The sequence below is a fragment of the Periophthalmus magnuspinnatus genome, chromosome 4 (genome assembly GCF_009829125.3).
Source record: "Periophthalmus magnuspinnatus isolate fPerMag1 chromosome 4, fPerMag1.2.pri, whole genome shotgun sequence".
Classification (NCBI taxonomy): domain Eukaryota; kingdom Metazoa; phylum Chordata; class Actinopteri; order Gobiiformes; family Gobiidae; genus Periophthalmus; species Periophthalmus magnuspinnatus.
The window spans coordinates 34,635,175-34,658,664 of record NC_047129.1 but is presented as its reverse complement, the minus strand read 5'-3'; the positions used below and the strand labels follow the sequence as shown (position 1 = coordinate 34,658,664).

At 49.5% G+C, this 23,490-nt stretch overlaps 1 protein-coding gene across 1 annotated transcript in view; it reads left to right on the top strand.

The window, feature by feature from the left end:
* The first annotated feature begins 1,194 nt into the window (after nucleotides 1–1,194).
* The window catches only part of LOC117369965 (protein Niban 1-like), a 23,533-nt gene continuing 1,237 nt past the window's right edge, over nucleotides 1,195–23,490 (top strand). Inside the window, exons 1-14 of the mRNA XM_055221191.1 lie at nucleotides 1,195–1,415; nucleotides 6,328–6,458; nucleotides 8,268–8,396; nucleotides 8,681–8,795; nucleotides 11,898–12,062; nucleotides 12,746–12,861; nucleotides 13,997–14,101; nucleotides 16,576–16,738; nucleotides 16,813–17,000; nucleotides 17,554–17,700; nucleotides 21,237–21,347; nucleotides 21,473–21,580; nucleotides 22,317–22,425; nucleotides 22,488–23,490. The exon at nucleotides 22,488–23,490 is cut by the window's right edge and continues 24 nt beyond it. Of these exons, the coding sequence (XP_055077166.1) occupies nucleotides 1,361–1,415; nucleotides 6,328–6,458; nucleotides 8,268–8,396; nucleotides 8,681–8,795; nucleotides 11,898–12,062; nucleotides 12,746–12,861; nucleotides 13,997–14,101; nucleotides 16,576–16,738; nucleotides 16,813–17,000; nucleotides 17,554–17,700; nucleotides 21,237–21,347; nucleotides 21,473–21,580; nucleotides 22,317–22,425; nucleotides 22,488–23,490 (2,645 nt within the window). The 5' untranslated portion in view covers nucleotides 1,195–1,360. The remainder of the gene's footprint in view (nucleotides 1,416–6,327; nucleotides 6,459–8,267; nucleotides 8,397–8,680; nucleotides 8,796–11,897; nucleotides 12,063–12,745; nucleotides 12,862–13,996; nucleotides 14,102–16,575; nucleotides 16,739–16,812; nucleotides 17,001–17,553; nucleotides 17,701–21,236; nucleotides 21,348–21,472; nucleotides 21,581–22,316; nucleotides 22,426–22,487) is intronic.

Below are 23,490 nucleotides of genomic sequence, written 5' to 3'. Positions count from 1 at the left end.
TCACACGGAGGACGCCTGTCACACACAGAGGACACCTGTCACACAAAGGACACCCGTCACACGGAGGACGCCCGTCACACGGAGGACGCCCGTCACACGGAGGACGCCCGTCACACGGAGGATCCGGTTTAGTCCTGGTTTAGACCTGGTTTAGTCCTGGTTCAGTCCTGGTTCAGTCCTGGTTCAGTCCTGGTTCAGTCCTGGTTTAGTTCTGGTTTAGTCCTGGTTTAGTCCTGGTTTAGTCCTGGTTCAGTCCTGGTTCAGTCCTGGTTCAGTCCTGGTTTAGTTCTGGTTTAGTCCTGGTTTAGTCCTGGTTTAGTCCTGGTTTAGACCTGGTTCAGTCCTGGTTTAGTCCTGGTGTAGTCCTGGTTTAGTCCTGGTTTAGTTCTGGTTTAGACCTGGTTTAGTCCTGGTTTAGACCTGGTTTAGACCTGGTTTAGACCTGGTTTAGTCCTGGTTTAGTCCTGTTTTAGTCCTGGTTCAGTCCTGGTTTAGTCCTGGTTTAGACCTGGTTTAGTCCTGGTTTAGACCTGGTTTAGTCCTGGTTTAGACCTGGTTCAGTCCTGGTTTAGTCCTGGTTTAGACCTGGTTTAGACCTGGTTTAGACCTGGTTCAGTCCTGGTTTAGTCCTGGTGTAGTCCTGGTTTAGTTCTGGTTTAGTTCTGGTTTAGACCTGGTTCAGTCCTGGTTTAGTCCTGGTGTAGTCCTGGTTTAGTCCTGGTTTAGTTCTGGTTTAGTCCTGGTTTAGTCCTGGTTTAGACCTGGTTCAGTCCTGGTTTAGTCCTGGTTTAGACCTGGTTTAGACCTGGTTTAGACCTGGTTCAGTCCTGGTTTAGTCCTGGTTTAGACCTGGTTTAGACCTGGTTTAGACCTGGTTCAGTCCTGGTTTAGTCCTGGTGTAGTCCTGGTTTAGTTCTGGTTTAGTTCTGGTTTAGACCTGGTTCAGTCCTGGTTTAGTCCTGGTGTAGTCCTGGTTTAGTCCTGGTTTAGTTCTGGTGTAGTCCTGGTTTAGTCCTGGTTTAGACCTGGGCGCGTTCATGAGCTCGTGTTCTCGCTCGTGCACTCCCCTGTGCACGCGCTCACAGATGAGCCAATCACAGCTCGAGCTTCACTGAACCTGGACCGGGACTAACCCGGGACAGTCCGGGCAGAGGAGAGTCAGATCTGGAGGAGGGCGAGGTGGGCGTGGCATGAGAGAGTCCCGGAACAAGACCCGAGCCTCACCTGAGTCTCACCTGCGCCAGGATCTGAACCGGACTAACGCGGGTCTCAGGATCTGAACCGGACTAACGCGGGTCTCAGGATCTGAACCGGACTAACGCGGGTCTCAGGATCTGAACCGGACTAACGCGGGTCTGTTATGGGGATCTCCGGGTCCTCTCTGTTGGACGAGAGCAAGAGCGCGTCCATCCGAGGTAACACCGGACTAGACCCGGACCAGACCCGGACTAGACCCGGACTAGACCTGGACTAAAGCAGGACCACACCCGGACCCTACAGGACCAGGGAGGGTCGCACAGATGAGCCTCCGGACTGAACAAGACCAGGATCCAGGCCAGGACTGGGACAAAACTAGGATCAAACTTTAGTCCTGGTTTAGTCCTGGTTTAGTCCTGGTTTAGTCCTGGTTTAGTCCTGGTTTAGTCCTGGTTTAGACCTGGTTTAGACCTGGTTCAGTCCTGGTTTAGTCCTGGTTTAGTCCTGGTTTAGACCTGGTTTAGACCTGGTTTAGTCCTGGTTTAGTCCTGGTTTAGTCCTGGTTTAGTCCTGGTTTAGACCTGGTTTAGACCTGGTTCAGTCCTGGTTTAGTCCTGGTTTAGTCCTGGTTTAGACCTGGTTTAGACCTGGTTCAGTCCTGGTTTAGTCCTGGTTTAGTCCTGGTTTAGACCTGGTTTAGACCTGGTTTAGTCCTGGTTTAGTCCTGGTTTAGTCCTGGTTTAGACCTGGTTTAGACCTGGTTCAGTCCTGGTTTAGTCCTGGTTTAGTCCTGGTTTAGACCTGGTTTAGACCTGGTTCAGTCCTGGTTTAGTCCTGGTTCATAGTTTTTTGTGCAGAAACTTGAAATCTGATCCATGTAAAACAGGACAGTCTGGTTCAGTCCTGAGTCATTATTATCATGATTATCATTGTTATTATCATGATTATTATCATTATTACTGTGTAGTTAATATTAAATGTTTTTAATCTTCTGATTTCATGGCCCACTTTGGGCCGCGGCCCAGTGGTTCAGAGTCACTGTTTTAAACCAAAGACTCAAGACTGTAACCACGGCAACAGGGACAGGGATCCTCCCTGGACCAGGACTAGACCAGGACCAGACCGGGACCAGACCGGGACTAAACCAGGACTAAACCGGGACTAGACCGGGACTAGACCGGGACTAAACCAGGACTAAACAAAGACTAAACCAGGACTAAACCAGGACTAAACGAAGACTAAACCAGGTCTAAACCAGGACTGAACCAGGACTGAACCAGGACCGAACTGGGACCCGAACCGGGACCAAACCGGGACCAAACCGGGACTAAACCGGGACTAGACCGGGACTAGACCGGGACTAGACCGGGACTAGACCAGGACTAAACCAGGACTAAACCAGGACTAAACAAAGACTAAACCAGGACTAAACACAGTGTCATACTTGTATAGTCACAGTATTTTCGTGTAGTAGTAATAGTACGCTTGAGCATCCATCTGATTATGTGTGTGTCAGATGCCCTCCCATCCTGCTCTGTGATCATTATAATAATATATAACCACAGTGGGATTTAGAAGTGAGTGCAGAACTGGACAGGCCTGGACCTGTACTGCAGTACTGTGTGTACTGCAGTACTATGTGTACTGTGTGTACTGCAGTACTGTGTGTACTGTGTGTACTGCAGTACTGTGTGCTGTGTATACTGTGTATACTGTGCACTGCAGTACTGTGTGTACTGCATTACTTTCTCTACCGTGTGTACGTGTGTAGGTGTGTACATGTGTACTTCATAGCTCAGGCATGACTAAGACATGTGACACACAGAGGGGCGTGTCCTCACCTGTCTAACCTGTCACACACAGAGGGGCGTGTCCTCACCTGTCTAACCTGTCACACACAGAGGGGCGTGTCCTCACCTGTCTAACCTGTCACACACAGAGGGGCGTGTCCTCACCTGTCTAACCTGTCACACACAGAGGGGCGTGTCCTCACCTGTCTAACCTGTCACACATGTTTTCAGGTGTGTCTGAGGTGAGAGGGAGGAGCCACCACATGTACCTGTGTGTGTACATGTGTGTGTGGTGTGTGTACATGTGTGTACATGTTTGTGTGTGTTTGTTTTGTGCGTGTTATGTGTGTGTTACCTTTGTTTTACGTCTGTGTGTGTTACGTGTGTGTGACCGGGCACTTCCCCTGTTCATGTTGCTGTGGTAACAGTCCCAGCAGAATACTCCATCACCCAGAGAGAACTAAACCAGGACTAAACCGGGACTGAACCAGGACTAAACCAGGACTGAACCAGGACTAAACCAGGACTAAACCAGGACTAAACCAGGACTAAACCGGGACTGAACCAGGACTAAACCAGGACTGAACCAGGACTGAACCAGGACTGAACCAGGACTAAACCAGGACTAAACCGGGACTGAACCAGGACTAAACCAGGACTGAACCAGGACTGAACCAGGACTGAACCAGGACTAAACCAGGACTGAACCAGGACTAAACCAGGACTAAACCAGGACTAAACCAGGACTAAACCAGGACTAAACCAGGACTGAACCAGGACTGAACCAGGACTAAATCAGGACTAAACCAGGACTACACCAGGCTTCACCTGTCTCACGTTGTACCTGTCTCACGTTGTACCTGTCTCACGTTGTACCTGTCTCATGTTGTACCCGTCTCACGTTGTACGTGTCTCACGTTGTACCTGTCTCACGTTGTACCTGTCTCATGTTGTATGTGTCTCACGTTGTACCTGTCTCACGTTGTACCCGTCTCACGTTGTACGTGTCTCACGTTGTACCTGTCTCACGTTGTACCTGTCTCATGTTGTACCCGTCTCACGTTGTACGTGTCTCACGTTGTACCTGTCTCACGTTGTACCTGTCTCACGTTGTACCTGTCTCATGTTGTATGTGTCTCACGTTGTACCTGTCTCACGTTGTACCCGTCTCACGTTGTACGTGTCTCACGTTGTACCTGTCTCACGTTGTACCTGTCTCACGTTGTACCTGTCTCATGTTGTACGTGTCTCACGTTGTACCTGTCTCACGTTGTACCTGTCTCACGTTGTACCTGTCTCACGTTGTACCTGTCTCACGTTGTACGTGTCTCACGTTGTACCTGTCTCACGTTGTACCTGTCTCACGTTGTACCTGTCTCATGTTGTACGTGTCTCACGTTGTACCTGTCTCACGTTGTACCTGTCGACCGGTTTGTCCCTTGTTCTGAACATGCTTCACATTCTGACTCTTTTACGGGTCATTGACATGACGCCACCCAGAGGAGAGGAGCAGAGGAGAGGAGGAGAGGAGAGGAGCAGAGGAGAGGAGAGGAGCAGAGGAGAGAGGAGAAGAGAGGAGCGGACGAGAAGAGAGGAGCGGAGGAGAAGAGAGGAGCGGAGGAGAAGAGAGGAGCGGAGGAGAGGAGAGGAGAGAGGAGCGGAGGAGAGGAGCAGGGGAGAGGAGCAGAGGAGAGGAGCAGGGGAGAGGAGGAGCTAACACTTGTGAAATTTTACATAAACCTCACACAAGATTTGAATATGACTCAGACGAGAACCAGGTTTAGTCCTGGTTTAGTCCTGGTTCAGTCCTGGTTTAGTCCTGGTTTAGTCCTGGTTTAGTCCTGGTTCAGTCCTGGTTTAGTTCTGGTTCAGTCCTGTTTTTTTGTCTATTGTTATATCTGACCTTGTTCTTTCAGACTCAAAAAAGAGTGTAACCTGAGCCTCACCCCCAACTGTATATGTGTGTGTGTGTATATATATGTGTGTGTGTTATATATGTGTGTGTTATATATGTGTGTGTGTATATATATGTGTGTGTGTGTATATATATGTGTGTGTGTTATATATGTGTATATGTGTGTGTCGTGTGTGTGTTATATATATGTGTGTGTTATATGTGTGTCATGTGTGTATATATGTGTGTGTACATATATATGTGTGTGTGTATATATGTGTGTGTTATATGTGTGTTTATATATGTGTGTGTACATATATATGTGTGTGTGTTATATATATGTGTGTGTGTGTATATATGTGTGTGTACATATATATGTGTGTGTGTTATATATATGTGTGTGTTATATGTGTGTGTATATATGTGTGTGTACATATATATGTGTGTGTGTTATATATATGTGTGTGTTATATGTGTGTGTATATATGTGTGTGTACATATATATGTGTGTGTGTGTTATATATATGTGTGTGTTATATGTGTGTGTATATATATATATGTGTGTGTGTGTGTTATATGTGTGTGTGTTATATATATGTGTGTGTTATATGTGTGTGTATATATGTGTGTGTACATATATATGTGTGTGTGTTATATATATGTGTGTGTTATATGTGTGTGTATATATGTGTGTGTACATATATATGTGTGTGTGTGTTATATGTGTGTGTATATATATATATGTGTGTGTGTTATATGTGTGTGTGTTATATATATGTGTGTGTTATATGTGTGTGTGTTATATATATGTGTGTGTTATATGTGTGTGTATATATATATGTGTGTGTGTTATATATATGTGTGTGTTATATGTGTGTGTGTTATATATATGTGTGTGTTATATGTGTGTGTGTTATATATATGTGTGTGTTATATGTGTGTGTTATATGTGTGTGTATATATGTGTGTGTACATATATATGTGTGTGTGTGTGTATATATGTGTGTGTACATATATATGTGTGTGTTATATGTGTGTGTGTTATATATATGTGTGTGTTATATGTGTGTGTATATATATATATGTGTGTGTGTGTGTTATATGTGTGTGTATATATATATATGTGTGTGTGTGTGTTATATGTGTGTGTGTTATATATATGTGTGTGTTATATATATGTGTGTGTTATATGTGTGTGTATATATATGTGTGTGTGTGTGTTATATGTGTGTGTATATATATATATATGTGTGTGTTATATGTGTGTGTGTGTTATATGTGTGTGTTATATATATGTGTGTGTTATATGTGTGTGTATATATATGTGTGTGTGTGTGTGTTATATGTGTGTGTATATATATATGTGTGTGTGTTATATGTGTGTGTGTATGTGTATGTGTATGTGTGTGTTATATGTGTGTGTGTTATATGTGTGTGTATCTGCAGGTGAGGCGGAGGCGGAGCTCCGGCGCTTCACTCCGTTCTACAGGAGGCAGTTCTTCGTGGCTCGGTTCTGTCAGGCTCAGAACGACGTGGAACAACTGCGGGAACAAACCACACAACTGCTCAAACAGAAGGTGATGTCATAGATAATACTCCCTACAACACCTGAAGTCATAGATAATACTCCCTACAACACCTGATGTCATAGATAATACTCCCTACAACGCACCTGATGTCATAGATAATACTCCCTACAACGCTCCTGATGATGTCATAGATAATACTCCCTACAACGCTCCTGATGATGTCATAGATAATACTCCCTACAACACTCCTGATGATGTCATAGATAATACTCCCTACAACGCTCCTGATGATGTCATAGATAATTCTCCCTACAACACCTGATGTCATAGATAATACTCCCTACAACACTCCTGATGTCATAGATAATACTCCCTACAACACTCCTGATGTCATAGATAATACTCCCTACAACACTCCTGATGTCATAGATAATACTCCCTACAACACCTGATGTCATAGATAATACTCCCTACAACACCTGATGTCATAGATAATACTCCCTACAACGCTCTGATGATGTCATTCTGTGTGGTGTCACTTCTCTTCCTCTTCACCTCTTTTACCTCCTTCACCTTGTGTTTTCCGCCCTCATGCTCTTTGTTTATATATTTTTACTTGTATAATCGGCTCCGTGCACAGTAGCACACTAGCTAGCTCGCTGTATCTCATTGGTTTTTCTAACTTTTATTAAAAACAGAAAAAAAATATAATCAGCTATTAAAATATCAAATTTGTTAAAATAAAGACTAAGTGGGGTGTTTTTTAATATATGGATACTTCAGTTTGAGGGATTAAAAAAAACAATTATTATTCCTAAATTTAGTATTAGCTTAAGATTAGCATTAGCGTTAGCATTGACATAAATATGTCTCTTTCAAAACAAAGACATCTCCTCTTGTGAAGTATTAATTTTATTTATGTAGTGTTCAACATGTCACGTGTCTGTGTCTTCATCTGCGTCTGCACCTGGGTCTGCATCTTCTGCTGCGTCTGAGTCTGTGTCTGCGCATGTGCCTGTGTCTGCGTCTGCGTCTGCTTCGGTGACTGTGTCTTCTTCTGTATCTGCATTTGTGTCTGCGTCTGCGTCTGTGTCTGCTGTGGTCAAAGCTCAATCATGATCACACATTTTGAAGTGTGAGATGTTGTTGAAGTAAATATACATGATAAACAAAAATACTGAAATCCAACACAGAATTATCCTGAAAAAGTATTCTACCTTTACAGTATTAATACTTTGTGGAGCTGTGATGCTAACTGTAGGCACTACTCTGTCTGAAGCTCTGTTACTCACATTAGACTTTAATCTGGGCTTTATTTAAACACAAGCTGTTCTGAGCTGTTAAACAAGTCCCTCTCAAGTAACATTACAGTCACAAGCTAGTGCTTAGCTAGTGCTAATTAGCATTAGCATTAGCATTAGCATTAGCCGACACTCTCACCTTTTTGTGTAAAATCAAACCACAGGCTCCTGAACATGAGCTCGTTAAATCCAGTTTGGATTTTTGTCTTGAGTTTTCTCCAAACCTCATGACGTCACTGCAAAGTGTCAATTGTTAAAAATGATGAGCTGTAATAAATAAATAAATAACTGAACACAACACTTCAGGAGTTGTTTGTGTCTATAAAGTTAAGAATCTTCAGCTCAAATCTCATAAAAAAAAAAGACACAAATCCCAAAGAAAAAGTCCCACGATTTATATTGACCCCAAAAAGTATCGTTCAATCTGTCAATGAAAGAAAAGAGACGACCACGACAGGCCGGCCGGAGCGACGGCGCTGCCCCGGGCGGCTGTGGCTCATGCCGGAGCGACGGCGCTGCCCCGGGGCGGCTGTGGCTCACACTCCTGTTGTTGCAGGCGCCCCCTGAAGGCGGAGAGGTGCTCTACGAGGACGCCCTGTTTTATTTTGACGAGACGCGAAAATGGAGAGAAAGATACGTCGTAATGAGAGCAAACTACATCCTGGAGTGTCACGAGAACATCGAGGTGAGAGGAGGAGGAGGAGAGGAGGGGAGGAGGAGAGGAGGGGGGGAGGGGAGGGAGGAGAGGAGGGGGGGAGGAGGAGAGGAGGGGGAGGAGAGGAGGAGTGGAGGAGGGGGAGGAGGAGAGGAGGAGGAGAAAAGGAGAGACATTTGTGGGGAGATATACTGGAGTTTGTGTAGTTTGTGTAGTGCACACAGATTACCCGTGGTCGCTGTTAGCTTCTGTTCGGTCGCTCTCTGGGAGGAGCGCTCTCTTAAACACACTGTGTTTATTTCATGTGTTTCCAGACTTTCCTGAAGGGGGCGCCACCGCACCACAGACTGCTGCCCACAGGGGGCGCTGTGCTGACCACAGAGGAGAGATACATGGAGCTGGTGGACAGATGCTTCCCCGATGACTCCAGTCAGTTACTCTGCTCCTGCCTCCTCCTCTCTGCTCCTGTCTCCTCCTGTCTCCTCCTGTCTCCTCCTGCCTCCTCGTGCCTCCTCGTGCCTCCTCCTGTCTGCTCCTGTCTGAGTCTTTCATTGTCGTCGTATCTGTATTGTCTATCAAATGTTTTTCTTTAGCACCGAAATGCAGCTTGAAATTTTAGTGTCGTGACAAACAACAGAACACCGCTCGGGTTCAGATCGGGGAGGCCGTTCCTCCCAATCACGCCCCTCCAAGTGTCACTGTCGTTACCCACATGGGCGTTGAAGTCCCCCAGGAGAACAACGGAGTCCCCGGTTGGTGCACTGTCTAGTACCCCTCCCAGAGACTCCAAGAAGGCCGGGTACTCTGCACTGCTGTTTGGCCCGTAGGCCGACACAACAGTGAGAGACCTGTCCCCGACCCGAAGGCGCAGGGATGCGACCCTCTCGTTCACTGGAGTGAACCCCAACACGCAGCAGCTGAGCTGTGGGGCAATGAGCCCACACCAGCTCGCCGCCGCTCCCCGCGGGCAACGCCAGAGAAATGGAGAGTCCAGCCCCTCTCAAGAAGTTGGGTTCCAGAGCCCGAACTGTGCGTGGCGGTGAGGCCGACTATATCTAGCCGGTAAAGCTCAACCTCCCGCACAAGCTCAGGCTCCTCCCCCCCAGCGAGGTGACCTTCATGTCCCCAGAGCCAGTCTCCATGTCCGGAGATCCGGTTGTCGAGGTCCCCGCCTTCGACTGCCGCCCAGATCTTCAAGCACCGGCCCCTTACAGATCCTCCTGCGGGTGGTGGGTCCACAGGAGGACGGCCCCACGTCGTTCCTTCGGGTTGGGCCCGGCCGGGCCCCGTGGGGAAAGGCCTGGTCACCAGGCGCTTGCTGTCGAGCACCCACCCCAGGCCTGGCTCCAGGGTGGGGCCCCGGTAACGCCAGTCCGGGCGACGTAAACGGCCTTGTTTTTGCACTCATCATAAGGGGCTTCTGAACCGCTCTTCATCTGACCCGTCCCCCTGGACCTGTTTGCCATGGGTGACCCGACCAGGGGCATGAAGCCCCCGACAACAGAGCTCCCAGTGGGACTGTCTTGGCTGACACGTCTCTGCAACATCGAGTGGCAGTCAGCCACTGGACTGACTGACAGACCAGGGTGGTGGTCCCTCTGTATAAGAAGGGGGACCGGAGGGTGTGTTCCAGTCACAGGGGAATCACACTCCTCAGCCTCAGGTCTACTTCAGGGACTGGAGAAGAGAATCCAACCGATAGTCGAACCTCAGATTCAGGAGGAGCAGTGTGGTTTTGGTCCCGGTCGTGGAACACTGGACCAGCTCTATACTCTCCATCGGGTCCTCGAGGCTCATGGGAGTTTGCCACAGTCCACATGTGTTTTGTGGATCTGGAGAAGACATTCGACCGTGTCCCTCGTGGTGTCCTGTGGGGGGGCTCTGGGAGTATGGGGTCCGGTCCCTGTATGACCGGAGCAGGAGCTGTGTCTCTGCAGTGAGTCAGACCTGCTCCTGGTGCAGGTTGGACTCAGGGCTGCCCTTTGTCACCGGTTCTATTCATTATATTTATGGACAGAATTTCAAGGCGCAGCCAGGGACCGGAGGGGGTCTGGTTTGGGGACCGGAGGGGGTCTGGTTCAGGGGCCGGAGGGGGTCTGGTTCAGGGGCCGGAGGGGGTCTGGTTCAGGGGCCGGAGGGGGTCTGGTTTGGGGACTGGAGGGGGTCTGGTTCGGGGCCGGAGGGGGTCTGGTTCAGGGGCCGGAGGGGGTCTGGTTTGGGGACTGGAGGGGGTCTGGTTCAGGGGCCGGAGGGGGTCTGGTTCAGGGGCCGGAGGGGGTCTGGTTCAGGGGCCGGAGGGGGTCTGGTTCAGGGGCCGGAGGGGGTCTGGTTGGGGGACGGGTGGGGGTCTGGTTTGGGGACTGGAGGGGGTCTGGTTCAGGGGCCGGAGGGGGTCTGGTTTGGGGACTGGAGGGGGTCTGGTTTGGGGACTGGAGGGGGTCTGGTTCGGGGCCGGAGGGGGTCTGGTTCAGGGGCCGGAGGGGGTCTGGTTTGGGGACTGGAGGGGGTCTGGTTCAGGGGCCGGAGGGGGTCTGGTTCAGGGGCCGGAGGGGGTCTGGTTCAGGGGCCGGAGGGGGTCTGGTTCAGGGGCCGGAGGGGGTCTGGTTTGGGGACTGGAGGGGGTCTGGTTTGGGGACTGGAGGGGGTCTGGTTCAGGGGCCGGAGGGGGTCTGGTTTGGGGACCACATGATCTCATCTCTGCTGTTTGCAGATGATGTTTGTCCTGATGCTTCTTCGAGCCAGGACCTGCAGCACTGGGGCGGTTTGAGCCGAGTGTGAAGTGTCTGGGATGAGAATCAGCTCCTCCAAATCCGAGGCCATGGTTCTCCACCTGAAAAAGGTGGTTTGCTCTCTCCGGGTGGTGAGTCTCTGCCCCAAGTGGAGGAGTTCATGTATCTCGGGGTCTTGTTCAGCGTCTGCAGTGATGCGGTCGCTGTATCGGTCCGTTGTGGTAAAGAAGGAGCTGAGCCCAAAGGCGAAGCTCTCGATTTACCTCAATCTACGTTCCTGCCCTCACCTATGGTCATGAGCTCTGGGTAATGACCGAAAGGACAAGATCGCGGATACAAGCGGCTGAAATGGGCTTCCTCCACAGAGTGGCCGGGCGCACCCTTAGGGATAGGGTGAGGAGCTCGGTCACACGGGAGGAGCTCGGAGTAGAGCCGCTGCTCCTACACGTTGAGAGGAGCCAGTTGAGGTGGCTCGGGCATCTGCTCAGGATGCCTCCTGGACGCCTCCCTAGGGAGGTGTTCTGGGCATGTCCCACTGGGAGGAGGCCCCAGGGAAGACCCAGGACACGCTGGAGGGACTATGTCTCTCTGGCCTGGGAACGCCTTGGGATCCCACCGGAGGAGCTGGAGGACGTGTCTGGGGTGAGGGAAGTCTGGGAGTCCCTGTTTAGACTGATGCCCCCGCGACCCGGCCCCGGATAAGAGGAAGAAAATGGATGGATGGACAAACATTAAACTCTGACTCTGTCTCTGACAGGTGTTGTTCTGACAGGTGTTGTTCTGACAGGTGTGTCTCTGACAGGTGCTCAGGAGGACTTTGCCCCGCCCCTTTCCTCGATGCCGGGGCAGTTTCCTGTTTACCTGCGGTTGCCGTATCGACGGGACTCGTACTTCTGCTTCAAACAACAACAGAGACAGGAGAAGTTTCTGTCTGCTCTGACGAGCTGTGTACGACACCAGAACCAAGGTACTACAGTACTGCAAACACTACTGTAATACTACTACTACAAATACTACTACAGTACTACAAATACACAGAACCAAGGTACTACAATACTACTGCAATACTATTACTATTACTGTCAGTGCTAACAATCTGTGTACTACAGCAGAGCTAAAGTACTACATCAGACCTAAAGTACTACATCAGAGCTAAAGTACTACATCAGAGCTAAAGTACTACATCAGACCTAAAGTACTACATCAGAGCTAAAGTACTACATCAGACCTAAAGTACTACATCAGAGCTAAAGTACTACATCAGAGCTAAAGTACTACATCAGAGCTAAAGTACTACATCAGAGCTAAAGTACGACATCAGAGCTAAAGTACGACATCAGAGCTAAAGTACTACAGTACTAAAGTCACACACAGAGGCCCTGACATCTGGAGTCCTCAGCGCTGGACAGAGGCGACTGTGTGAGAGTGGGAGATGTTTCAGTCTGATGTTTCTCCTGGTTTGTGTTTGTGGAGATGTTTCAGTCTGAGGTGTCTCCTGGTTTGTGTTTGTGGAGATGTTTCAGTCTGATGTTTCTCCTGGTTTGTGGAGATGTTTCAGTCTGATGTTTCTCCTGGTTTGTGGAGATGTTTCAGTCTGATGTGTCTCCTGGTTTGTGGAGATGTTTCAGTCTGATGTTTCTGTGTTTTCAGACTTCCTGAAGAAAAGCTCTTTTGAGGTTAAAGGTTTCGTCAAAGCCGTTCAGTTTTACAGAGAATCTCAGGGAAGCTACGGGAACTGGGACATGCTGATCGGGAGTGACGTCAGGGTAAGAATAATACAAGAGTACTATAAATACTACTACTACTACTGCTGCTACTACTACTGCTACTACTGCTACTAATACTACTACTGCTGCTACTACTACTACTGCTACTACTACTACTACTACTGCTACTACTACTACTACTACTACTACTACTACTACTAACGCTACTACTACTACTACTACTACTACTAACGCTACTACTAATACTACTACTACTACTACTAACGCTACTACTACTACTACTACTACTACTGCTACTACTACTACTACTACTACTACTACTACTAACGCTACTACTACTAATACTACAACTACTACTACTAACGCTACTACTACTACTACTACTACTATTACTGCTACTAATACTACTACTACTACTACTACTACTACTACTGCTAATAATACTACTACTACTACTACTAACGCTACTACTACTACTACTAATACTACTACTACTACTACTACTACTACTGCTAATAATACTACTACTACTACTACTACTAACGCTACTACTACTACTACTACTACTAATACTACTACTACTACTAACGCTACTACTACTACTACTACTACTACTACTACTACTACTGAGGGAAATGTGAACCAGGGCCTGATAAAATAACTTAAACAGACTGAACCAGGACACAGTGGCTGTGCCTCGAGCAGCAGAGACACTGAGAAATTCCTCAAAATCCTCTGACAGACAGGAATGTGTCCTCAAGACCCGGACTAGTCCTGGTTTAGTCCTGGTTTAGACCTGGTTTAGTCCTGGTTTAGTCCTGGTTTAGACCTGGTTTAGTCCTGGTTCAGTCCATGTTTAGTCCTGGTTTAGTCCTGGTTTAGTCCTGGTTCAGTCCTGGTTTAGTCCTGTTTCAGTCCTGGTTTAGTTCTGGTTTAGTCCTGGTTCAGTCCTGGTTTAGTTCTGGTTTAGTCCTGGTTCAGTCCTGGTTTAGTTCTGGTTTAGTCCTGGTTCAGTCCTGGTTTAGTCCCGGTTTAGTCCTGGTTCAGTCCTGGTTTAGTTCTGGTTTAGTCCCGGTTTAGTCCTGGTTCAGTCCTGGTTCAGTCCTGGTTTAGTTCTGGTTTAGTCCCGGTTTAGTCCTGGTTCAGTCCTGGTTCAGTTCTTGATGTTCTTCAGGTTCTCTCTAACTCGGTGATGGAGCGTCTTCTTGTCGTTCTGGAGAAAGATCTGCTCCCGAAACTCAAGGCCAAGAAGAACGAGAAGAAACGAGTGTGGTTCGCTGTAAGTCCCTCGCTCTCTTCCCTCGCTCTGTCTCTCTCTGAGGTTGTGGGTCATCCATCCATCCATCCTCCATTTTCTTCCTCTTATCCGGGGCCGGGTCACCGGGACTCAGTCTAAACAGGGACTCCCAGACTTCCCTCACCCCAGACACGTCCTCCAGCTCCTCCGGTGGGACCCCAAGGCGTTCCCAGGCCAGAGAGACATAGTCCCTCCAGTGTGTCCTGGGTCTTCCCTGGGGCCTCCTTCCAGTGGGACATGAACACCTCCTCAGGGAGGCGTCCTGAGCAGATGCCCGAGCCTCAGCTGCTCCTCTCCACATGGAGCAGCAGCTCTACTCTGAGCTCCTCCTGTGAGACCGAGCTCCTCCCCCTTTCTCTAAGGGAGCGCCCGGCCACTCTGAGGAGGAAACTCATTTCAGCCGCTTGTATCTGTGATCTTGTCCTTTCGACAGACGACACAGAGACAACATCACTGCAGACACTGATCCAACTGTCAATCTCACGCTCCATCCTCCCCTCAGTCGAGACAAGACCCTGAGATACTTGAACTGCTCCACCTGAGGCAGAGACTCTCCACCCGGAGAGGGCACCACCTTTTTCCGGTGGAGAACCAGGTCCTCAGATTTAGCTGATTCTCATCCCAGACACTTCACACTCGGCTCAAACTGCCCCAGAGCTGCAGGTCCTGACTCGAAGAAGCATCAGGACAAACATCATCTGCAAACAGCAGAGATGATCCTGTGGTTCATAAACCAGACCCCCTCCGGCCCCTGAACCAGACCCCCTCTGGCCCCTGAACCAGACCCCCTCCGGCCCCTGGCTGCGCCTTGAAATTCTGTCCAAAAATATAATGAACAGAACCGGTGACAAAGGGCAGCCCTGAGTCCAACCTGCACCAGGAGCAGGTCTGACTCACTGCAGAGACACAGCTCCTGCTCCGGTCATACAGGGACCGGACCCCATACTCCCGGAGCACCCCCCAAAGGACACCACGAGGGACACGGTCAAATGTCTTCTCCAGATCCACAAAACACATGTGGACTGTGGCAAACTCCCATGAGCCTCGAGGACCCGATGGAGAGTATAGAGCTGGTCCAGTGTTCCACGACCAGGACGAAAACCACACTGCTCCTCCTGAATCTGAGGTTCGACTATCGGTCGGATTCTCCTCTCCAACAACAACAATAGACCTAGAATAGACCTTACTGGGAAGGCTGAGTGTCCGACAACATCCCCAGTCGAGGTCAGCAGCTCTCTCACTGTAAACAGTGTTGGTGAAGCACTGCTTCCCCCTCCTGAGGCGTCGGACGGTTTGCCAGAATCTCTTTGAGGCCGTCCGATAGTCCTCCTCCATGGCCTCCCCGAACTCCTCCCAACCCCGAGTTTTTGCCTCCGTGACCTCACGAGCCACGACACGCTTGGCCCGCCGGTACTCATCAGCTGCCTCAGGAGTCCCACGAGCCAACAAGGCTCGATAGGACTCCTTCTTCAGCTTGACGGCATCCCTTACTTCCGGTGTCCACCACCGGGCTCGGGGTTGTCACCCCAACGAGCACCACAGACCTTACGACCACAGCTATGAGCGGCCGCATCGACAATAGAAGTGGAGAACATGGCCCACTCAGAGTCCATGTCTCCAACCTCCCCCGGGATCAGGGAGAAGTTCTCCCAGAGGTGTGAGTTGAAGACCCCCCTGACAGAGGCTCCACCAGACGTTCCCAACATGATACGCTTTGGTCCGTCAGGTCTGTCTGGCTTCCTCTACCAACAGTGGATCCAACTCACCACCAGGTGGTGCTCTACACCTCTGCCCCTCTCTTCACCCGAGTGTCCAAGACACGTGGCTGGAGGTCAGATGACACGACAACAATGTCGCTCATCGACCTCCGACCTGGAGTGTCCTGGTGCCTCGTGCACTGATGGACCTTGTGCTCGAACATGGAGTTTGTTCTGGACAAACTGTAACTCACACAGAAGAACAACAACAGAACAACAACAGAACAACAACAGAACAACAACAGAACATCACTCGGGTTCAGATCAGGGAGGTCGTTCTTCCTGATCACGTCCCTCCAGGTGTCTCTGTCGTTGTCTACATGGGCGTTGAAGTCCCCCAGGAGAACAAAGGAGTCCCCGGTTGGTTGCACTGTCGCGGGCAACGCCAGAGAAATGGAGAGTCCAGCTCCTCTGGAGGAGTTGGTTCCAGACCCAAGCTGTGGAGGTGAGGACGACTGTGTCCAACCGATAACACTCAACGAGCACGAGCTCAGGCTCCTCCCCCTGTGACATTCCATGTCCCCAGAACCAGTCTCCATGTCTGGAGATCCATTCGTCCTCCCGCAGGAGGACGACCCCACGTCTCCTACGGGCTGAGCCCGGCTGGGTCAGATTCCTCTCTTTCTCTCTGAGGTTGTGGGTCAGATTCCTCTCTTTCTCTCTGAGGTTGTGGGTCAGATTCCTCGCTCTCTCTTGCAGACGGTGGAGGCGGCGTATGTGCTGGTGCAGGAGACACTTCTGGAGGGACTTTCGTCTCTGAAGGACGAGCTCAGGACGAGTCTCAGGCAGAAGGAGGTCCAGATCCACTCAGACATGGACCAGATCCAGAGGAGCAGAGAACAGCTGAAGGAGCGAGTCCAAGGTGAGGACTAAACCGGGACTAATCCAGGACTAGACCAGGTCTAAACCCAGGTCTAACCCGTCCCCCGTCCTCAGCGGTGGTGGTTCCTCCTGCTGAGGGTCTCGTCTCACAGGAGGTGCAGCCGTACCTGAGCTCCGTCCTGGAGGAGCTCATGGAGCCCGTCAGCCGCGGCTTCTCCCAGGGACGAGAGCTGTGTGCGGGGATGATGGACCAGGTCAGAGAGGAGGTCCTCCGGGGAGTGGACCGAGAGACACTCAGGGAGGTACTGTCCACCGTCCACACCATAGACTTTATATAAATGGACAGAGCTAACCTGCTAACGCCGCGTCACAAACAGGAAGTGATCATGTTCCACTTCCTGCTCCATTGACTCTGTCCCCTCTGTGTCCCCTCTGTCCTCTCTCTGTATCCCCTCTGTGTCCTCTCTGGCTCCTCTGTGTCCCCTCTGTGTCTCCTCTGTCTCCTCTCTGTCCTCTCTCTGTCCTCTCTGTCCCCTCTGTCCTCTCTCTGTCCCCTCTCTGTCCTCTCTCTGTCCTCTCTGTCTCCTCTCTGTCCTCTCTCTGTCCCCTCTGTCCTCTCTCTGTCCCTGTGTCCGTCTCATTCTGGTCTTAAATGTTCGTATTAACCCTCTACATGATCCTGGGGTTTTTATTTCACTATTGTGTCTGTAAATCCAGATCTGAACATTAATAACAGACAAATCAGGTCCTTCTGTCCCCGAGGTCGCTCCTGTTAGCGTTAGCATTAGCGTTAGCAACAGGTTTGATTGACAGAGCCCGTCACACACATGTACAGGTGACGTGTCTTTGTCCCAGGCGCTCCTGTCCATGTCCCGTCCTCGCCTGGAAGACAGTTTTCATTCCATCGGGTTTCTCGAGGAGCGGCTGAAGCGTCTCAGAGACAGATTTGGCTTCAAGAACCTGACAGGAGTCGTCCACAGCGTCCAGATCGACCTCCAACAGGTACGAAGACCTGGTGTAGTCCTGGTTTAGACCTGGTTTAGACCTGGTTTAGTCCTGGTTTAGTCCTGGTGTAGTCCTGGTTTAGACCTGGTTTAGTCCTGGTTTAGACCTGGTGTAGTCCTGGTTTAGACCTGGTTTAGTCCTGGTTTAGTCCTGGTTTAGTCCTGGTGTAGTCCTGGTTTAGACCTGGTTTAGTCCTGGTTTAGTCCTGGTTTAGTCCTGGTTTAGTCCTGGTTTAGTCCTGGTTCAGTCCTTGTTTAGTCCTGGTTTAGTCCTGGTTTAGACCTGGTGTAGTCCTGGTGTAGTCCTGGTTTAGACCTGGTTTAGTCCTGGTTTAGTCCTGGTTTAGTCCTGGTTTAGTCCTGGTTTAGTCCTGGTTCAGTCCTGGTTTAGTCCTGGTTTAGTCCTGGTTTAGTCCTGGTTCAGTCCTGGTTTAGTCCTGGTTTAGACCTGGTTTAGACCTGGTTTAGTCCTGGTTTAGTCCTGATTTAGTCCTGGTTTAGTCCTGGTTCAGTCCTGGTTTAGTCCTGGTTTAGTCCTGGTTTAGTCCTGGTTTAGTCCTGGTTCAGTCCTGGTTTAGTCCTGGTTTAGTCCTGGTTTAGTCCTGGTTTAGTCCTGGTGTAGTCCTGGTTTAGACCTGGTTTAGTCCTGGTTTAGTCCTGGTTTAGTCCTGGTTTAGTCCTGGTTCAGTCCTGGTTTAGTCCTGGTTTAGTCCTGGTTTAGACCTGGTGTAGTCCTGGTGTAGTCCTGGTTTAGACCTGGTTTAGTCCTGGTTTAGTCCTGGTTTAGTCCTGGTTTAGTCCTGGTTTAGTCCTGGTTCAGTCCTGGTTTAGTCCTGGTTTAGACCTGGTTTAGACCTGGTTTAGTCCTGGTTTAGTCCTGATTTAGTCCTGGTTTAGTCCTGGTTTAGTCCTGGTTTAGTCCTGGTTTAGTCCTGGTTCAGTCCTGGTTTAGTCCTGGTTTAGTCCTGGTTTAGTCCTGGTTTAGTCCTGGTTCAGTCCTGGTTCAGTCCTGGTTTAGACCTGGTTTAGACCTGGTTTAGTCCTGGTTTAGTCCTGATTTAGTCCTGGTTTAGTCCTGGTTCAGTCCTGGTTTAGTCCTGGTTTAGTCCTGGTTCAGTCCTTGTTTAGTCCTGGTTTAGTCCTGGTTTAGACCTGGTGTAGTCCTGGTGTAGTCCTGGTTTAGACCTGGTTTAGTCCTGGTTTAGTCCTGGTTTAGTCCTGGTTTAGTCCTGGTTCAGTCCTGGTTCAGTCCTGGTTTAGTCCTGGTTTAGTCCTGGTTCAGTCCTGGTTTAGTCCTGGTTTAGACCTGGTTTAGACCTGGTTTAGTCCTGGTTTAGTCCTGATTTAGTCCTGGTTTAGTCCTGGTTCAGTCCTGGTTCAGTCCTGGTTTAGTCCTGGTTTAGTCCTGGTTTAGTCCTGGTTCAGTCCTGGTTTAGTCCTGGTTTAGTCCTGGTTTAGTCCTGGTTTAGTCCTGGTGTAGTCCTGGTTTAGACCTGGTTTAGTCCTGGTTTAGTCCTGGTTTAGTCCTGGTTTAGTCCTGGTTCAGTCCTGGTTTAGTCCTGGTTTAGTCCTGGTTTAGACCTGGTGTAGTCCTGGTGTAGTCCTGGTTTAGACCTGGTTTAGTCCTGGTTTAGTCCTGGTTTAGTCCTGGTTTAGTCCTGGTTTAGTCCTGGTTCAGTCCTGGTTTAGTCCTGGTTTAGACCTGGTTTAGACCTGGTTTAGTCCTGGTTTAGTCCTGATTTAGTCCTGGTTTAGTCCTGGTTTAGTCCTGGTTTAGTCCTGGTTTAGTCCTGGTTCAGTCCTGGTTTAGTCCTGGTTTAGTCCTGGTTTAGTCCTGGTTTAGTCCTGGTTCAGTCCTGGTTCAGTCCTGGTTTAGACCTGGTTTAGACCTGGTTTAGTCCTGGTTTAGTCCTGATTTAGTCCTGGTTTAGTCCTGGTTCAGTCCTGGTTTAGTCCTGGTTTAGTCCTGGTTTAGTCCTGGTTCAGTCCTGGTTTAGACCTGGTTTAGTCCTGGTTTAGTCCTGGTTTAGTCCTGGTTTAGTCCTGGTTTAGTCCTGGTTTAGTCCTGGTTTAGACCTGGTGTAGTCCTGGTGTAGTCCTGGTTTAGACCTGGTTTAGTCCTGGTTTAGTCCTGGTTTAGTCCTGGTTTAGTCCTGGTTTAGTCCTGGTTCAGTCCTGGTTTAGTCCTGGTTTAGACCTGGTTTAGACCTGGTTTAGTCCTGGTTTAGTCCTGATTTAGTCCTGGTTTAGTCCTGGTTTAGTCCTGGTTTAGACCTGGTTTAGACCTGGTTTAGTCCTGGTTTAGTCCTGATTTAGTCCTGGTTTAGTCCTGGTTCAGTCCTGGTTTAGTCCTGGTTTAGTCCTGGTTTAGTCCTGGTTCAGTCCTGGTTTAGTCCTGGTTTAGACCTGGTTTAGACCTGGTTTAGTCCTGGTTTAGTCCTGGTTTAGTCCTGGTTCAGTCCTGGTTTAGTCCTGGTTTAGACCTGGTTTAGACCTGGTTTAGTCCTGGTTTAGTCCTGATTTAGTCCTGGTTTAGTCCTGGTTCAGTCCTGGTTTAGTCCTGGTTTAGTCCTGGTTTAGTCCTGGTTTAGTCCTGGTTCAGTCCTGGTTTAGACCTGGTTTAGACCTGGTTTAGTCCTGGTTTAGTCCTGGTTTAGTCCTGGTTTAGTCCTGGTTTAGACCTGGTTTAGACCTGGTTTAGTCCTGATTTAGTCCTGGTTTAGTCCTGATTTAGTCCTGGTTTAGTCCTGGTTCAGTCCTGGTTTAGACCTGGTTTAGTCCTGGTTTAGTCCTGGTTTAGTCCTGGTTTAGTCCTGGTTTAGTCCTGGTTTAGTCCTGGTTTAGACCTGGTGTAGTCCTGGTGTAGTCCTGGTTTAGACCTGGTTTAGTCCTGGTTTAGTCCTGGTTTAGTCCTGGTTTAGTCCTGGTTTAGTCCTGGTTCAGTCCTGGTTTAGTCCTGGTTTAGACCTGGTTTAGACCTGGTTTAGTCCTGGTTTAGTCCTGATTTAGTCCTGGTTTAGTCCTGGTTTAGTCCTGGTTTAGACCTGGTTTAGACCTGGTTTAGTCCTGGTTTAGTCCTGATTTAGTCCTGGTTTAGTCCTGGTTCAGTCCTGGTTTAGTCCTGGTTTAGTCCTGGTTTAGTCCTGGTTCAGTCCTGGTTTAGTCCTGGTTTAGACCTGGTTTAGACCTGGTTTAGTCCTGGTTTAGTCCTGGTTTAGTCCTGGTTCAGTCCTGGTTTAGTCCTGGTTTAGACCTGGTTTAGACCTGGTTTAGTCCTGGTTTAGTCCTGATTTAGTCCTGGTTTAGTCCTGGTTCAGTCCTGGTTTAGTCCTGGTTTAGTCCTGGTTTAGTCCTGGTTTAGTCCTGGTTCAGTCCTGGTTTAGACCTGGTTTAGACCTGGTTTAGTCCTGGTTTAGTCCTGGTTTAGTCCTGGTTTAGTCCTGGTTTAGACCTGGTTTAGACCTGGTTTAGTCCTGATTTAGTCCTGGTTTAGTCCTGATTTAGTCCTGGTTTAGACCTGGTTCTTTGTTTCAGTTGATGGAAAACGCCGCCTTCACGTTTGAGACTCTTCTGCACAAAGTTCTGGAGGACGATCAGGACGACGCCGCGTCTTCCATCGACAAGGCCCGACATCGCGTCCTCAAGGTATGTCAGATGCCCTGCCATCCTCCTGTGTCTCTGTAGTGTGTCAGATGCCCTCCCGAGGTGGAACGGAGCATTTTGAGCTGTAAAGTGAAATACTGAACCTTTAAATCATTTGGTTCTTTCAGCAATTCGACTACGACAGCAGCTCCATGAGGAAGAGGATCTGTGAGGAGGCGCTGGTCCAAATCACACTGCCCTACCTCAAAGAACACCTGCAGGAGCAACGCAAACAGGTAACACTGAACACCTGCAGGAGCAACGCAAACAGGTAACACTGAACACCTGCAGGAGCAACGCAAACAGGTAACACTGAACACCTGCAGGAGCAACGCAAACAGGTAACACTGAGCACCTGCAGGAGCAACGCAAACAGGTAACACTGAACACCTGCAGGAGCAACGCAAACAGGTAACACTGAACACCTGCAGGAGCAACGCAAACAGGTAACACTGAACACCTGCAGGAGCAACACAAACAGGGTCCACACAGACAGCACTGAGCACCTGCAGGGTCCACACAGACAGGTTGCATTGAGCACCTGCAGGGTCCACACAGACAGGTTGCACTGAGCACCTGCAGGGTCCACACAGACAGGTTGCATTGAGCACCTGCAGGGTCCACACAGACAGCACTGAGCACCTGCAGGGTCCACACAGACAGGTTGCATTGAGCACCTGCAGGGTCCACACAGACAGCACTGAGCACCTGCAGGGTCCACACAGACAGGTTGCATTGAGCACCTGCAGGGTCCACACAGACAGGTTGCACTGAGCACCTGCAGGGTCCACACAGACAGCACTGAGCACCTGCAGGGTCCACACAGACAGGTTGCATTGAGCACCTGCAGGGTCCACACAGACAGGTAACACTGAACACCTGCAGGAGTAACTGCAGACTGTACAGCTGCAGGGTCTAGGTGCTGGGTCTTGTGGGTTGACTGTATTAAGTCTCTTCTATGTCATGTGTCAGCTCAAGGACGCAGAGGAGAACGTGCCCCTCGATCACTGCGACTTCATTGATATCGAGAACATTTACCAAGACGTTCTACTCAGTATTCTCCACAAAGAGGTCTCGAGAGGTAAGACCTGGTTCAGTCCTGGTTCAGTCCTGGTTTATAACAGTATTTTCTTCTGGTTGTAGTTCTCAAAGAGGCGGTGAGTTTGCAGAAGTACAACCTGTTTAACGACAGCAGAGACTTACTGAGTCACTCTAGTCTGTCTTCTACCGGATCCGCCCCTGCAAGCCCCGCCCTCTCGTCCGCATCATCTCTCTGTGCGTCCAATCACGGCCTTTCCCCCGCGACCCTGCCCCACACGCCCACCGGGACCCAGGAAGCACGGGGCGCCGCAGATCTGGCAGGCGCCCAAACTGTGGAGACCAATGGGGACAAAATGGCTGCCGTAGCGGGAAACACGAATCCAGAAAGCGTCGCAAATGGACGACAGGAAGCTAAAGTGATGGTGGAGGAGATCAGTGACATTTCAGAGGAAACGGGAAATGAAATCCAATTGAAAACTCAGGAGAAAGAAGCAAACAAAATGGTGAAAAATGCAGAAACTTTAGTCACAAAAGAGGTGAATGACGCACATCCGGCGGAAAACAACACCATGTCCAAACTCGGAGAGAACGTTCAGGAGGCTGCGCAGATTGTGGCTGGAGCTGAAACATCTGAACTTCCAGATGAAGTTTTTGACCAAAAAGAAGAAAAGGAGGAGTCAGAAACAGCTAAGGTTCAAAAACAAGAAGTCACTCCAGCCACAAATGAAGAGATCCTCAAACTTAAGACGGAGATGAACCTGGAATCTCAAAGTCCAGGAGAGAAATTTGAGGAAAATGTTTCAAATGAAGCTGTGGAAAATCGGGGCGAAGACAAAGTGACGGCAAAGAATGATTCAGAAAACAAAATGGCCGAAAATCGAGATGTTGGTGAAGCTCCTGAGTCTGAAACAGGAAATGCACAGGGACAGGAAGTACAGGGACAGGAAGTACAGGGACAGGAAGTACAGGGACAGGCAGCAGTGCTCTCTGGTGGTGAGGAGGAAGAGGAGGGCAGCGATGATGAAGGCTCCACCACATCAGACGTCCTGGAGGAAAACAGCCAATCACCGCTCAGCTCTGAGGAGGTCGACCAATGGGAGGAGAG